Source organism: Colias eurytheme, chromosome 28 (genome assembly GCF_061535395.1).
Source record: "Colias eurytheme isolate Ceu_HAF_F1 chromosome 28, ilColEury1 Martin Lab GWU primary, whole genome shotgun sequence".
Lineage (NCBI taxonomy): Eukaryota > Metazoa > Arthropoda > Insecta > Lepidoptera > Pieridae > Colias > Colias eurytheme.
This window is the reverse complement of record NC_143007.1, coordinates 4534144-4551606: the sequence shown is the minus strand read 5'-3', so window position 1 is coordinate 4551606 and position 17463 is coordinate 4534144. Positions and strand designations below refer to the sequence as shown.

The window sequence follows — 17463 nt, the reverse complement described above, 5'->3', positions numbered from 1 at the left end:
AAAAAAAAAGGACGTGCAGCAGCAGACAACAAAAGGCTGATGATTGACTGATTGATTTAATATTAATTTATGTCCCCAGTTCCTGGATTCGAACCCGTACCCCGCGCTATCACCGGACAACTTCACGTTCAGCGCCCGCACGTTACTGGGCGAGTACTCGCAGGGGGACGGGGAGCAAGTGTTCGGGGAAAATGATATCGCTAAACGGTTTGTGGCTTTTTATTATTTATTTATTTATTACATTTATTTCAGGTGACAGACAATAAATTGTACAGACCCATTGAATAAATACCTTACAGACTATACATCTTCTTCTTATATATAAAAATGAATCGTAAAATGTGTTGGTAAGCGCATAACTCGAGAACGGCTGAACCGATTTCGATAATTCTTTTTTTATTATATTCCTTGAAGTACGAAGATGGTTTTTATGTAGAGAAAACGTAAATATGTACCACGGGCGAAGCCGGGGCGGACCGCTAGTATAATAATAAAACACTGGTCATATAAAACAAAACCCTCCCTATATTAGCCATAGAGAAAAGCCCTATTAACACATATGCAGGGATCTATGTTAATAGGGAAGAAATCACGCGTGGTAGGGATAAGAAAAAGATGGCGCGTAACGGAAAAATGTCACGCGTAACGAAAAAATGTTACACTTAATTTTTTTCCGACCCCGATAAAGAAGTTTCACTTCAATAATATCACATTCCAGGCTAGAAGAAGCCCGAGCATTAGCAGCATTAGCAGGTCCCCGTTCAACACCGCCGCCATTGGAGCGACGGATCGAATTGGCAAGAAGACAGCAGGCCGCTAGAGATGCGAGGAGAGATGCCTCTCATAGGAGTAGAGATCAGGTGAGATATCTCATTTATCTATACTAATATTATAAAGCTGAAGAGTTTGTTTGAACGCGGTAATCTCAGGAACTAGGATTAGCGCGTTCAAATTGTTTTAATTTTATAAAAATATAGAATTAAAACAATTTTTTATTTTTTTTGGTTTAATTAATTGTATATCGCCTAATTTATTATTAGATTCTGTAATTGTTGTGCATAATATTTTATATTATATTACATATACAGGGTGTCCCACTATTGGTATACTAAGCGCGAAGGGATTTGTAGTTTTGCATACACTAATCACGTAAAAAATACTTAAGCAACAAAATTACGTCAAAAATTTTTTGCTAAATTTTTCCTGAAAATCCATGTTTTCTTCTCTAGCTTCGCGCAGCCGGCATATACCGCTTCGCTAATGTGAGCATTTTGTCTATGAAAACATCATCTTAAACGATAGCTCACGTGCTGGTGGCAAAGTTGGGCGGGTTGCTTGTTATGGGTGTACATATAGAGTTTTAAGAATTCATCTATTTGAAAAAACAATGCGTCTGGAATTTTATAAGTATTTTTTACGAACTCAGCGTATGCAATACTATAACCTCCTTTGAGCTTAGTATACCAACAGTGGGACACCCTGTATATTAGAAAATTTTAGTTTTGACAAAAGAAATAACGAATTAGAAATAGGCAGAAGGGTTAAATGTACTTGGAATAAATACTGGAGCCTAAAAGAAATTTTTAAAAGCAACATGCCAACAAATCTCAAAACGAAGGTTTTGAATTCAAGTCTACTACTTACCATGTTTGACGTATGCCTGCCAAACATGGAAATTCACTTCAAAAATAAAAAATAAAATAAATAGCTGCCAAAGAGGGATAGAACGTAGTATGTTGAAGATAAAGAGATTAGACAAAATTAGGCACACTAAAATAAGGTCGATTACCAAAGCAACTAATGCTTTGAGTCATGCACAAAAACTGAAGTGGAGGTGGGCAGGACACGTCGCCAGACTTACTGATCAAAGATGGACAGCGAGAACGACAACGTGGAATGGCCCACTAGGCAAAAGGTACAGAGGGAGACCGTTAACACGCTGGGACGACGACATCAAGAGAACAGCCGGCCCTCTGTGGTACCAAATAGCGCAAGATAGAGACGGGTGGTCAGCTTTGGAGGAGGCCTTTACCCAGACAGGGGTTCATGCAGATTGATTACTTTAGTTCATTACGTTAAATTAATTTCTTTTATTTATTTACAATAACTCAATAATTAATATTAGCATTGGAATACAACAAAATTACAATTACTAACACTAATAACAATCTAGTTTTGTATACACTTATCTTTCTTACCGCGTAAGCGTTACTTTGTAAAAATGTCAACATATCTGCAGGAAATAAACAGGCTTTTTATTTATTTATTTATTATATTAGAAAATTTAACTTTAATTTTTCTTATGTCACTGTTGTGGCAACACTGAACTTAGTCTGTGGTTCTTGTTCCTATGCAATGTGTAAGACAATGTGCTTCTGGAAACAGTAAAAAAAAGTTTGAGCTAAATAGGTTTAGAGACATTTATTTTCAAAAGAATTTTACAATTCACTTATTCTGATTCAATAGTGTTAACATTAATAAACTTGTACACCTTGCCAAAAAAACCGCTGTTATCATTAAAACCTAATAATTAATATATTATTTATTCCAACTAACGCGAAAGATTCGTATGTAACAACTTTTGATGAACCTTTTCAATAAATAAATAATAATAAATTATTAATTTCAGGCGCGTCTCGTCCGTGAAATAGAGAGATCTGAAAAAGCGGAACTAGTTAAGCGTGAAAAGGAAGTACGGAGTCAACAATTGTTAGAGGTCAGTTATTTTTATTTATTTATAATATGTTTTTTAGTTATTTTTTATCTGTGTAGGTTATATCGTAGACTTGTCTCTATGTTATTGCACTGGGTTTTTAATATTGTAGTTTATTTTGATATTTGTGTTTGGGAAGTTATCTTATGGGGAAAATATCTAATTATAACAGAATGAAAAAATGTGTATAATAGGGTATTATCATAAAGAAAATGAATTCAATTGAATTGTGAATAAATTCTCTATTGTTACTTTTAGAGGAACTATAGTTTTAATTTTGCTCTAGTTAGTTATTTCAAACATACATTAGTAAAAATATTAAAATTCTTGTCACATAAAAGCGTTGTCAAACAATTATCACCTCTAATTCAATGTAATAAGGTTCATATTTAAGTGCCATAATATAGAGACGTAGGTTTTTGTATCTATGTTCAAATAAATGTGCTTGTGTTTGTTTATTATCAATTTGATGCTTGGCAACATTGTGCTCACATTCGTAGAGAGATATTTTGTATTTTTGTAGTCGGTTATCTGGTCTAGCTTCTAAAGTAGGCTATTTGACTACCTTCTAAATATTTATAACTAAAAACGTAAGGGAAAAAAGAACAATTGGATTCAGTTAAAGTTTTCTAAATATGTGAAAAACATGATTAAAATCAATGACTTCTGTAATGTTACATAAAAACAATATTTTCATAAATCAAAATTATCAAAAAAGGTTGGTTAAGGTCTTTTTTTGTCCGCTTTTCATTTCTATATAACATGTCTGTAGTCAAATAGCCTTATGTGTGTGTATGTATAGTATACATGTATTTATGTAATATTGGGCTGTATCTATCTAACACCTAAAACTGACAATGTTGTCAAACGATCCAATTGATAATCCACCAGATAGCAATATTAACCCGTCGATTTGAAACAGCATATCAACAAAAATAGAACGCAGTTGACGATTGAGGCGTTGCCAATAAAAGACGAATGGAAACTTCCAGAAGTAATGAGCAAGCGAGATAGAACTATGCCACAGATCAGTCTGTCCCTTATCCCGGTTAGTGGCAAAGATTCGCCAATCAAAAGCCTGAATTATGAACAGGGAATGTGGAAGGCGGATACGGAAGAATATAACGCGTTGGATAAAATGAAAGATTTCGCTGAGAAAGCAGCTTTCGATCTGCCGAAGAGAAGCGATAAATACTTTGATTTCTCGTTAACTAAAACGGCGGAAAAACGCAGTCTTCATAAACCGCCGGAAAAAGAGAATAATCTAGAAAAACTGATTGATTCGTATTCGCGGATATCTGAGTTCATAAACGGCTGTGATTGGTCCAAACTTCAGAACGACAAAAAGGTCGACGACCCGAAAAGTATTGAACAAAAATACTTGGACGCGAAAAATGAATTCATGTCCCAAAATCTCATGTTGAAACCTGTCCCTAAAGATGTTATCGACTTAAGCGGAGACGATGAAAGCATAGACAATAAAAAAGATACAAAAATATTCAGCGTCGGCAAAGATGGAGCCTTATCGATTTCCGTCCAGCCGTTCGCAAGGGACGCTAGTCCGGTACGTCGAATTGAGATAAACTAACAGTTTCAACTAACACGGTCTATGGTTTATGGATACTTGTCTATGGTCTAATCTCGGTGATTGTCTCTGATTAATGTCTAACATGCGGATAACTTGATATTCTAGGGATTTACTCCACTAATCATTTATATGCACGCTTTTTATTTACTTGCACCTGAATAACTTGGTAATTATAATGAGTCGAATGCACTTTACTAATGTTTAAAGGAATCTGACACTTATATACAGTTAATAAAGTTGAATTTTGCATAATGCAATAATGTTGGTTTTGATGTAACACGCAAAAATGGACTTAAATTATTTCGAATACAGTCTTGTTTCCTAAAATCGTTAATAAATTATATTTGTGAATTGAACCGCCCGCACAAAGAGAACGCACTAAATCATAACTTAATAATAATACATATGTTATACATACATATTTTATAGCATGATGATAAGTACGATTTCCTTGCAATACTTAATTTATGGAAACATAAAACTTTTATTAATAAGGCATTTAATTTACCAATCATATAAAAAAGTGACAAAAAATATAGTTTCTGTGACAAAAAATGACGATCATCGTAAATTCTAGAATTTTTTGTAGTCTTACCCACAACACATTAGACAAGCTTCTATCCCCGCTTCGCTTGCAATTTTCACAATATTTTGTTTTATTTTCATTGTTTCATGTGCGCTGTTTTTTATAATTTGCTCGCTTTCGATGTTACGTAAAGGCTAAGAGGCGAAAGCAAGAGGACGCCGAGAAAATACGGGTCGAAGAGCAGGCGAAACGGCAGCAGGTAACTAGCTAGGAATCGTTACTTCTATAAAAAGATGGCGGAATTTTAGGAAATAATTAAAATTTTACTAGAAAAGTATTAGTACATTGTTAGAAAAGTAGTCAAAATCGATCGATTTTTGAGATTGATTGGAAGATAATTATTGTGACTTGTATATTTTTTACTTTGTTAATCTATACTTATAATAAATCTGTAGAGAGGCCAATTCTGTACATGAAATATATTTAAAAAAAAACTATGAAGGGGTGATAAGGGATCGCTACTGATGCCAAAAATGCAATCAGTAAAATTTTTGTCTGTCTGTCTGTCTGTCTGTCTGTCTGTCTGTCTGTATATTCGTTATAGAAACAAAAACTACACGACGGATTTTAACCAAATTTGGCACAATTATTCTTCATACTCCTGGGCAGGTTATAGTAAAAGAATCATGTAAATCGGTGTAGAAACACCAAAGTTATACATGAAATACGCTATAAGTCATCGCGCGTGAATACAGAATCATGCAGCCATAAGGATTATTTTTGTGTATCAGTTGCCGCGTTCGACTCGCTTCGCGGCGGGAGCTATAAAAAGGCGGCGGGTCTGCACCCGTTTCGCGTTGTCATGGCATCACGTGTGAACGGCTGAACCGATTTCGATAATTCTTTTCTATTATATTCCTTTAAGTACGAGGATGGTTTTTATGTAGAGAAAACGTAAATATGTACCACGGGCGAAGCCGGGGCGGACCGCTAGTCTGTAATATAAGATAATAAACGTATGAAAAAATATACCTAATCATTTCAATTATTATCCTTTTTCCAAATTATTATTGACTTAAGTATTATATAAGCTCGCGTCGAGATGTAGTTTTAGATAGCAACAAATATTATTTTGAAATTGTATATTTTGCTAAAAAGCTTTTAATTTCGCTCTTACAAAATTTTATAAGCTTAAAAGATAAGACACAAAATGTCCTGAGTGCACTTAAATTGATATATGTTTATACCCATTAGGTTTTAATTCGATTGCAAAATAATCGATCATATAGCTTTTAAAGATAAATATAGTTAAAGTAGGCCATTTTGTTTTAGGAGAGAGAAATAAGGAGACAGCAGGCTATGCTTCTTAAAGAACAGGTGAGGATGTATATCTTTCTATGTGTTTGTGCTAATTTGTGTGTGTGTGGTTAACATAATACAAAAAAAATAAAGTTTGGAAATAATATTTTGATCAAACTTGTAGGACATTAGAAAAGTTATTCATGATAATTGATAATGTATAAAAAGATGGTAAGATAAAAAAGATGAAGAGACTTAACCGATTAGATTTTTTTAATAATTACCAATTTAGGACTTTTAAATAAATATAATTTTTTTAAATATTCAGGACAATTTTCACACACGGCACAATCTGATACCATACTAAGCGTTCGCTTGTGTTATGAAAACCAGATGGCTGATAAACATACATATATAATTTTTAAATATATACTTATATAAATAATTAACACCCAGGTCCCAGACACAGAGCAAACATCTATGTTCATCACACAAATATTTGCCCCGGGTGGGAATCGAACCCACGACCTCTGGCTTGGAAGGCAGGGCCACTACCAACAAAGCCAACCGGCCAGTCAAAACTTTGCTACCTTAATACCTTATTAGGCAAGAAAAATCTTCTGTACTTTCACGAGAAAGAGATTAAAATACACCACTTTCAGTATGGTATTACATGTCGTCAAATTTTAAGAATTAAGACACAGTTGTTTGAATTTCAACTTTATGGTCATTAGAATAAAGTCTTAGTTAGAAGAGTGTAAATCTAATGTGTGTTATTAGTAATAATTTGTATGTTTGTTTCAATCGCTGTTGACGCCGATCGATACAGCAAAAATATATAACTGAGGTAATTGTTTAAATAGCAATATATTAACAAAATAATATTTGGTTGCAAAAGTATGGGATTGGCTTATTTTTTAGAATTATTTGGTGTTTATGGTGTTTTCTTAGTGTGTTGTATGTGAGCGCTTTGTGCTTTTTATATGGTATTTTATTTGCAGTTTTTTGTTACTTTTTTATGATATATTTGAATATTATCTTATCTATCTATAATATAAAAATGAATCCCAAAATGTGTTGGTAAGCGCATAACTTGAGAACGGCTGAACCGATTTCGTTAATTCTTTTTTTATTATATTCCTTGAAGGACGAGGATGGTTCTTACGTAGAGAAAACGTAAATATGTACCACGGGCGAAGCCGGGGCGGACTGCTAGTATTCAATAACATTCTTGCAAAAAAATATAATTTGAATATCAATTTAACTTTTATGACTACATATACATATATTTATTGAAGGAAGATGAAATAATAATGGCTTCTTGCTTACTAATTTCGTAGAAACTGATTTAGAGTCCGCGCATATTGTACAAAAATAGTTATATTTTAATTGTAAATACAGTTATTCCTATATAAATAACTACAGATAATTTATGAAACATGTTAGACAGTTTATTACCTGTAATAACTGGCAATTTACACCTTAAACATCAATTGCAACAATCAATTCCTACAACCACTCAAAGTATGTTACATAATTTTATGTACTACTAATATTACTATAACATTTTTTTGTCACATTGCATTATACAACAATCTATTGAACTGAGAAAATCGAAACGTATGCCGAATTATTATTCAATACCTAAAGTTTCGTAAATCAAAATATATTAAATTAATGCCATAAAAAATCATTTATCTCTCTTCCAAAAATATGTTAAAAACCCTTGTAATTAAACATAAAATTATCTCCAGGAAAGAGAAAGAAGACGGCAGCACACCACGTTCATCAGACAGTTGGACTCCAGGAGGAGATGGGAAGAGAGAGAAAGGAGAAAACACCAGAACCTTCTGGATAGATTGCTGGTGAAAGAGAAAAAACTGCAGCAGAGGAGAAAGGAGATGGAGTTATTGGCTGAACTGAGGTTTGTCATATAGGTGTATATATGTAGTATGTAAAATATTTATGTTCATACTGTGATAATTAAATACTATTGAAATATAGTCCTATTTGTTTTTGTCCGCCGTTTCGGGTGAAACCGCATGGCGCAATTAGTTGAATATTATTTTTAATAAAATTTTACTATATTTATTGTACAAGAATATGTTTAGTTTATTAGACGCCCTTATAATTTGGTACTGATCTTTTCCAAAATTGAATTAGTTGGTCGATAGCAAGAAAGTGAATAGAACAAAAGTAATAGAAGTAATACTAAACTTGGATAAAAATACTAGCTATCTGCGCGCGACTTCGCCCGCTTTATTAAAAACTAAACCAATTATTTACTAAATGAAACCATTAAAATAAATATCTGTCTATTAAAAATACGATTAAAATCTGTTGCGTAATTTTAAATATCTAAGCAGACACACGGACAGCGGAAAGCGACTTTGTTATAAAGGGTGTCTCAGAATGTTTTTCGTTTTTTAATATGAAATAAAAATAAGAAAATTCAGTTGAAACTAGTTTTATTTAGCATCAAATTAAAGAGCAATTCATGAATTTTATTTATGAAAAACGATCGTTTGCAAATGCGCCCCATTAGCTTGTTTACACTCGTTTAGCCTGGAGTTAGAATTTTAAATCACTCGCTGGAGCATTGCTCTTGGATTAGCGTCGATTTCTTCAGTGATTCTTTGCTTCAAATCATTCAAGTTGGGTGGCAATGGATTGTTAACTTTACTTTTTAGATAGCCCCACAGAAAAAAATCAGCAGTTGTTAAATCTGGGCTTCTTGGTGGCCAAGAGATGTCTCCTCCTGAATTTCATTGTCCCGCAGAATTCGACTCGTTTAGCAGGATCATCGGGCTTCATTTCTTTAACAATAACAATTTAATAAGGGCGAAAATGCAAATCTTGGGAAATAATGCTATGCACCGTGGATTTGTTCAAATTTAAGGAAGTTGTGCGTAATCGTAGTGCCTGTCGGGGGTCGTCCATAACAGACTGGCGAACGCGGTCGACGTTCATGCTCGTTCTCGATGTTCTTTTGCGCCCCGTTGATTTATCCGGCATTGTGTTCCCAGTCTCTTCAAACTTACGCACCCAATGCTTGATCAAATTAGCACTTGGCACATTTCGTAATGTTGTTATATTGAATTGTATCCTATATACGCCGTACAATAGTGTACGAATCGTTGTTTTTGTAAAACGCTCGCACTCAAAATGCTCGCTGCGATCCCATGTAATTACTCATCACTCCTAAACTACAGAAACCTGCCAAGCGTTTGAGACCTCTCCCCTCCCCCCACTACCAGTGGTTGACGCATAACGGTCAGTTGAAAAACGAAAAACATTCTGAGACACCCTGTACTATGTAATGGTAAATAAATTATATATTTAATTCTAAATTTATTTCCACAGAAGGCCGCAAGAAGACTCCTCGCTATCGGATCACAAGCCATTACCGAAATTGGATCGAATCCCCGGACTAAGATTAGCAGGACAAGCGTTCGCTGATCTGTTGCAAACATATGAGTTCTTGAATAACTTTGGACAGGCGTTGGGCTTTGGTAAGATATCCTACTAATATATTCTATTAATATTATAAATGTGAAAGTGTCTATGTTTGTTGTTCACGCAAAAATTGCTGAAGCGATTTTCATGAAATTTGGCACACACATACCTAACTTGGATTAACACATAGTTTTTATCCCGAAAATACGGGAACTGGAACTATGCGGGGCTATAGGCGAAAAGCTAGTTACTATATTTTGGTGTAGAATAAGTTTTCGTGGGGAAAACAGATCTAGTACATTAACTTAAGCAGTTGGGCTTTGGTAAGAATTTTTGGTATTTTCATGTTAATCTATACATATAATAAATCTGTAGAAGGGTCAATTCTGTACATTGAAAATATAAATATTAAATATGATCAATTCAATGACATTAGCTGCAAGACAACTTAGTTATTATGATTTCATCACCATAAAACTGTAATGGCCATTGTAGTCCTTCCTACTAATATTATAAATGCGAAAGTTTGTGAGGATGTGTGTGTGTGTTTGTTACTCTTTCACGCAAATACTACTGAACCGATTACAATGAAATTTATCAGGTTTTATCCCGGAAATCCCACGGGAACGAGAACTGTGCGGGTTTTTCTTTGAAAACGCGGGCGAAGCCGCGGGTGGAAAGCTAGTATTGTAATATTTGCATCCATCTTTGTAAAATCTTAAAATACTGGATTAACCACCTAAATTCAACCAAGTAATGGAAAGGTTGAAAAATAGATTATTTCTGTTATAGAAAATGATATAAAATAGATTATTAATATGATGTAGTGACGACAAGCCAATTTACGAGTTATCGAATTTCAAGTGTAGCACAAAGAAAGCTCACACGGTAACTCGTATATAAACAGTTCGTGCGCTATGCATGGACAGTCACGGGCTTGTCGGGACGCGGGTTGGTCGCATAGGTTGAATAATAATTACATACGGATAAATTATATGTAGTTATTGTAATATAACCTGTGCCTAGTTATTACAGCCGCATATATCAAGCCCCCGACAATAATATTATTTTTATTATTTTCAGATATGGAATCCCTGCCAACCCTGGACACGTTGCAACAAGGGTTAATACCAGGTTACAATCATGATGCCGAAGATGAACTGGTTTCCGTACTTACCAGGCTGCTTGTACTTGCTATTGGTTTGTATTTTTTTATTTATTTATTTAGTCTAGTAATATTAGGAATAAATATTTTATAATGTTGAAAACGATTTTTCGAAAAATAAAGAAATGTTCTCGAATATTTTAAATTTGGCTTGATATTGACAACGATTTTCATTTTTCCGAAAAATATACCAATGCTCTTGGATATTTTAAAAATGATTTTTTAAAGCAAAGATTGGTGTTTAATAATACATTTATAGTAAAAAGAATAATGTTATAAAACACACGCTTAATTCGGCTCACTTTATTTTGTCACTTAAGCACTGATTATACGCTCATATTTGTGTTTATCTTCACGATGTTATATACAATGAATTAATAAAACACTAATATTATAGTAAAGACATTTTAATAGGCAACATTTGACAGTTAAACAAAATGCAACAACATAACCTTGGCCTTACGACGGCATAAAATAATATATTATCTCGTTTTGTTAGAACTTCACATTTCCTTACCTTTATGACGATTACAAATTATTTATAGTAATAATTATCGAGTAACGTGTTTGAAATTTGAGATTTTTTTACCAAAAAAAAATTATTTTTTATTATTTTTTAACATTTTTTTTGTCTATTCCAGAGGACCCTGGTATCCCCCACCCGGGAAGACATACCACGCTTTTGGGGCAAGCGATCCGACTCGGTGACGTCACAGCACACAACGTGTCCGAAGTGCTGCGGATATACTTGTATGCTTGCGCTACGGGGGAGGTCAAAGCGCTTACTGGTATAGTGTTTATTTATTTAGGCAAGATTTTGTTAGTTAACAAATAAATTCCCAATAAAATTATTTAAAAAAACGACGTGTGTCACTCGGGGACTGCCGCGGTAAAGCTATTGCATGCTATGCCTTCAAGCCACACCTCCGCGTCCGTCCCCGTGGGGAGCGTGAGGTTTTTTCGTTACGGAATTTCTCGATTCGGTCCCCGTGCTCAAGGTCCGCGATAGAAGCTATGCAATAGCTTAAAAAATGCTTAAAAATGGACGAGATTTTGCTGCTATTTAGGAGAAATACCCAAAAAAAAGCGTTAAAAAGTGGTAAAATATGCCCAAATCATCCTGGGACCTAACCATCTCTAGACGCATTTCTTTATTTATTTATTTTAAATAATTATTTTTTATTTATTTATTTAAAAAACATCACATGCCATTACAGGACAATGGCCAATGCGACATAAATTCTTATTGCAAAGTTACAGAAAAACAGACAAACACACTTTTGAGACAGAAAATAGACTTCTTCATTGCAAAGTGACAGAAGGATTACCGATTCGCAGAAAAGCCAATTAAAATTAATGTAAAATTACATAAAAATCGGTCAAGCCATTACCCATATATAAACCAGCTGTTATTTTCTTTTACACAAAAACAGCTGAATTAGCAGGCTTTTTGCCCGCGTACGCGTCAGCTCGTTTTAAATGTATACTAGCTTTCCGCCCGCGGCTTCGCCCGCGTTTTCAAAGGAAAACCCGCATTATTCCCGTTCCCGTGGGATTCCCGGGATAAAACCTATACTATGTGTTAATCCAAGTTACCCTCTATATGTGTGGTTTTCACTGTAATCGGTTCAGTAGAATTTGCGTGAAAGAGTAACAAATACATACACATCCTCACAAACTTTCGAATTCATAGTATTAACTAGTGGTCCGCCCCGGCTTCGCCCGTGGTACATATTTAGTATCCTATGTCCTTCTCCTGGCTCTAAACTACCTCCCTGCCAATTTTCAGCTAAATTGGTTCAGCCGTTCTTGAGTTATAAGTGGAGTAACTAACACGACTTTCTTTTATACATATATACAGGGTGTAATCGTTAAGTGTGCACAGGCGATTTTTCCGTAAGTATTACAGATAGCAAAAAACTTTAAACTGATATCGAAAGTACTTAACCTAATGAGTAAAATGGTGGTAATAAATTTAAAAAAAAAATCGAGAAATATCAAAAAAATTAAGAAAAAGAAAGCTAAAATCTTTCATATTAAATGTATATGGGATATTCATATTTCATACTTAATGTATGGGAGGGTTTAAAGATAATTTTTTTGATATTTCTCGATTTATTTTTAAAAATTTATTACGGCCATTTTACTTATTAGGTTAAGTACTTTCGATATCAGTTTAAAGTTTTTTGTTATCTGTAATACTTACGGAAAAATCGCCTGTGCACACTTAACGATTACACCCTGTATAGATTACTAGGATGTTTTAATAAAATTTTTTGATATTAATAATATTATGTTATTTGCAGGTTTAACAGTAGAACGGGAACGCGAACGTCGCGTGGCCGACCACCATCAGAGCGAAGCAGAGATGCAACAAACGTGCGTTAGTACTAAAAACTCGGCGTATTACGAACATTTGCATAGCAATGCTACTTACAAATTGTCTGGTAAGTTTTAAAAACTATCTGTCTTACCACAAAAAACTATAGACAGGGTTTATCTTTAAGCGCGGGTTCTCTTCAATCTAGCTTTGTCGTATTTCACATAGACAACTATTGAAGTGACAGATCCCTGGTTTAAAGTTAGACTGTGTTTAAATTGTTTTATGGCAAGACCAAGAAGCTTATATCTAATACACTGGAGATTTCAGTATGAACATTAAAATTCAAGGTCATTTTTTCTTGTTACAAGTTAATGGTCATAGTGCAATCTCCAGTGTATTAGATATATGCTTCTTGGGCAAGACCATATACTTTTGATATTGATAATGTTAAAATAGCCAGTCACTGTCGATTAGCGCTTCTGAATAAACAAATCGAACATTGGTGTCCACAAACAATAATATGAAAAACTAGCGGTCCGCCCCGGCTTCGCCCGTGGTACATAATATTTACGTTTTCTCTACATAAGAACCATCCTCGTACTTCAAGGAATATAATAAAAAAAGAATTATCGAAATCGGTTCAGCCGTTCTCGAGTTATGCGCTTACCAACACATTTTGCGATTCATTTTTATATATAAGATAAACTGAATAAAATAGCAGTAATATTTGGAGAAAATAAAATAACATAAAAAATGATATCATGAGTGTTGATTTTTTTTATACTCATTCAGTTTTCAACTACATATTAATGACAATAAATTGTAATTATTGTAACAAAATACATATTATTAATTTCTTTATACCTTTTAATATCCACTCCATTTTTTAAATATTTAAATTCTCGCGTTGTTTTGTACAGAATGAAGTTATACGTACAAATATTTCGGTGATTCATTTTATATAAACAACACCATCTATAAAGCTTTGTAATATAAAAGTAATTAATTATTTTAATAATATATTTCATTTCAGAATTACTCCGCGACAAACCATTCGTATCCCTAAACCCTACAAGCAAAGCACGCATGCTATCTCGTCTATGTGACGAGCTATTGCAAAGTAAGCTAGTGCTTAGGCAAGTTGAAGCCGCACTTGAACACTTAAGTGTTGTGAGAAAGGAACGGTACTTGATGGACGTGAAGATACGAAAGTAAGTAAATAAATAAGTACTACATAGTATAAAAATGTTGTGTGGTTTTATGAAACCACGGTAAAAGTGAAACTGTTCGAACGGTTCCGAACACTGCTTTGTGTAGCGCATGTCGCGTGTCGGTCGGCTGCCGAGTAGGTATACCTACTTGGCAGCCGCGATACACGCGACATGCGCTACACAGACCAAACAGTTTGAGACGATGTAATAAAAGTTTCACTTTAAAAACATTGTACGATAGTGCTAAGAATAGTAAGTAGGCTAGTGCTTAGGCAAGTTGAAGCCGCACTTTAACATTTAAGTGTGGTGAGGAAGGAACGGTACTTGATGGACGTGAAGATACGAAAGTAAGTTATCACACCATAAAGGAATACTCATAATCGCGACACATAATACTCATAATCGCGAATAAAATTGCCCAAAGCAAAAGTCTGCCTATACATGTATTAGACAGAGTTTACCTAAATCAGTACATTCGATTTTGAACATTAGTGCAATGTAATAAGGCGTAAATTTTAATAAATGTTTTTAACAAGGATTGTGGGTCTTATTGTTCATAGTATGTCCATAGGTTCAGTCTTTTACAGATAGCAGCTTTTTAATTTTTAACCTATTAATATATAATATTATTTTAGAGTACGTGTGTTACACCAAAGAAAGTTACGCAGCGAACAAGCGGAGAAACAACAAGCTATGGCGTTGGAACGAATGCAAAGATTGGTCGAAGAAAGCTCTGGGATTGCCAGATCGCCTGTACATGGTTAGTTATATATTATGTTGACTGACCGGTTGGCTTGGTTGGTAGTGACCCTGCCTTCCAAGCCAGAGGTTGTGGGTTTGATTCCCACCCGAGTCAAATATTTGTGTGATGAACATAGATGTTTGCTCTGTGTCTGGGTGTTAATTATCTACATAAGTATTTGTTTAAAATTATATATATGTTTATCAGCCATCTGGTTTCCATAACACAAGCGATAGCTTAGTATGGGATCAGATCGTGCCGTGTGTGAAAATTGTCCTGAAATATTTATTTTTATAGATTACTAGCTCTGTCCCGCGGTTTTAGCCGTATTGCTCTGCTCTTATTTGGTCTTAGCGTAATGATATATACAGGGTGTAATCGTTAAGTGTGCACAGACGATTATTCCGTAACTGATAATATATATTATATCAAAAATTTTAAACTGATATCGAAAGCCCTCTATCTAATGAGTAAAATGACAATAACTTTTTATAAATAAACCGGGAAATATCCATAAAAATTACATCAAACACGCCCATACCATGCCTTCCTTACTAAATGGACTATATAACACCGGAAGAATCTTTCAAATCAACCTGTAGTTCACACAATACACCCTAACAATAGGGTGCTTTTCTACTAATGTGAGAGGATGTGTAACAAGGAATGTGTTGTGTGAAACCAAATCGCTTCAAACGCTAAATTTTGTGTATGCATGTGTTAAATTTTGTTTTTAAGTCAATACACACGAAATTAATATAGGAATATACAAGGAGAATTTGAAAAAGTGGTGGGAGAAACAATATAAATAATAACAATATGTTATTTTACTATGTTACGATCTTACACAAGTTTTAACTTTATTTCATTTGTTATGTAATAATATTTCAAAATTCTGTTACGTATTTTTACTTTTCGCTAAAACAAAATTTAATCGTTAATGTTATCTACCTAAATAAACATAAATTCTTTATAAAAGTAAAGAATTTATGTTTATTAGTAGAAAACTACTCTTCATTGCTCTTTTAATAATATTTACTTAAAAAACATTGCAGACACGCCAGAAAAGCCATCTACCCCCAAAAAGGAAACATCCCCTGCACCAGACGAAAAAGCCATATCACCTTACAAAGAAGAAGAAAGTGACAAAGAATTATCTCCTCTAAAAGAACTTAAAAAGGATAACGAACTATCCCCTTTAAAAGAACTAAAGAAGGATATAAACGAACTGTCTCCTTTAAAAGAACTTAAAAAGGATATGATGAATGATTTATCACCGTTGAAGGAATTGAAAAAGGAGATGATGAATAATAATAAGGAAGAGATTCCGGAGGGCAAGGATAGTGTTATGGGTGATGATGTGCTAAGTGATTTGGAAAGTGAAGGCACTCAGCCTGAGGAGGTAAGGCTATTTATTTATTTATAATTCTTTATTGAACAAAATATGAGAAAACAATAGTATGCAAAAAGAAGTAGAAATACAAAGGCATAATTTGCCCAAAAGTCGGCCTTATTGCTAAACAGCAATCTCTACCAGGATATTGTTTTTTATAGTGAAGTCCCATGTCCCCAAGTGGGGTAAGGGGCAGATTCATTATACATCTGTTTCACTGATCGATTTAGGGACAAGTAGGTGATCAGCCTTCTGTGTCCTACCAGACCGAGACATTTTTTCTTCGTCTCCACCGGGAATCGAACCCAGAACCCCTCGGTGCTACGTTCACGCGTCAACCGCTGTACCAAGGAGGCGGTCGATTACTGTATTTTATGCATAGAAATAAATAAATAAAAAATGTTTTAAAATTTTGTCAAACAAGTAGTAGTAGTAAATTACTGTATCTAAAGTAATCATATAAAAAAGGAAAGTCAGTTAACTTGTTCGACTGTTTGTAAATAGAAGACTACTGGACAGATTTTGAGATTTCTTTCACAAGAAGTTATATTTGTTAAAAATTATATTTGTTGTTTTTATTGTTGCTTTATCCCATTGACGTACTATAAAAAACTACGCTACAAACGCCTTTTGAAAAAATGTCATTGACATTAATTTAAATAACACCTTATTTCGTTCCAGTTATGGTTCAAAGTCGATCACTTATTAGTAAACTCTGAATAATACTATACGTGTTATTTATAAGTGTAGTTGTTTATTGAATATCAATAGTAAAATGATATCAAAATGAACAAAAAAACTGTTATAACTATTTTTGGTACAGCTTCCTTTCATATAGATACTTTATTTTTTTAATAAAACCTAAAATTCTTTATTTAATTTATCCAGGATGAAGACAAAAACCTGTCCTCCGAGGAATTATCCCGAAAACTCGAGAAACTTCTGCGTCAATCGGAACAGCAGCAATTACAGTTGGCGGCCGCGTCACATTCGTTAAGAGCGTCTTGTTATGGACAGGATAGGTAATTTATTTAATTTAAGGTGTGA

The 17463-nt window shown here is 34.0% G+C and overlaps 1 protein-coding gene across 1 annotated transcript in view; it reads left to right on the top strand.

Annotated features, from left to right (window-relative positions):
- The window catches only part of LOC149896615 (uncharacterized), an 84421-nt gene that overhangs the window by 47809 nt on the left and 19149 nt on the right, over positions 1–17463 (top strand). The window contains exons 20-35 of the mRNA XM_090117437.1: positions 80–207; positions 719–860; positions 2630–2716; positions 3636–4277; positions 5021–5086; positions 6160–6204; positions 6956–6973; positions 7881–8050; positions 9490–9638; positions 10666–10782; positions 11389–11535; positions 13054–13194; positions 14104–14281; positions 14917–15041; positions 16079–16425; positions 17305–17438. Of these exons, the coding sequence (XP_089973563.1) occupies positions 80–207; positions 719–860; positions 2630–2716; positions 3636–4277; positions 5021–5086; positions 6160–6204; positions 6956–6973; positions 7881–8050; positions 9490–9638; positions 10666–10782; positions 11389–11535; positions 13054–13194; positions 14104–14281; positions 14917–15041; positions 16079–16425; positions 17305–17438 (2636 nt within the window). The remainder of the gene's footprint in view (positions 1–79; positions 208–718; positions 861–2629; positions 2717–3635; positions 4278–5020; positions 5087–6159; positions 6205–6955; positions 6974–7880; positions 8051–9489; positions 9639–10665; positions 10783–11388; positions 11536–13053; positions 13195–14103; positions 14282–14916; positions 15042–16078; positions 16426–17304; positions 17439–17463) is intronic.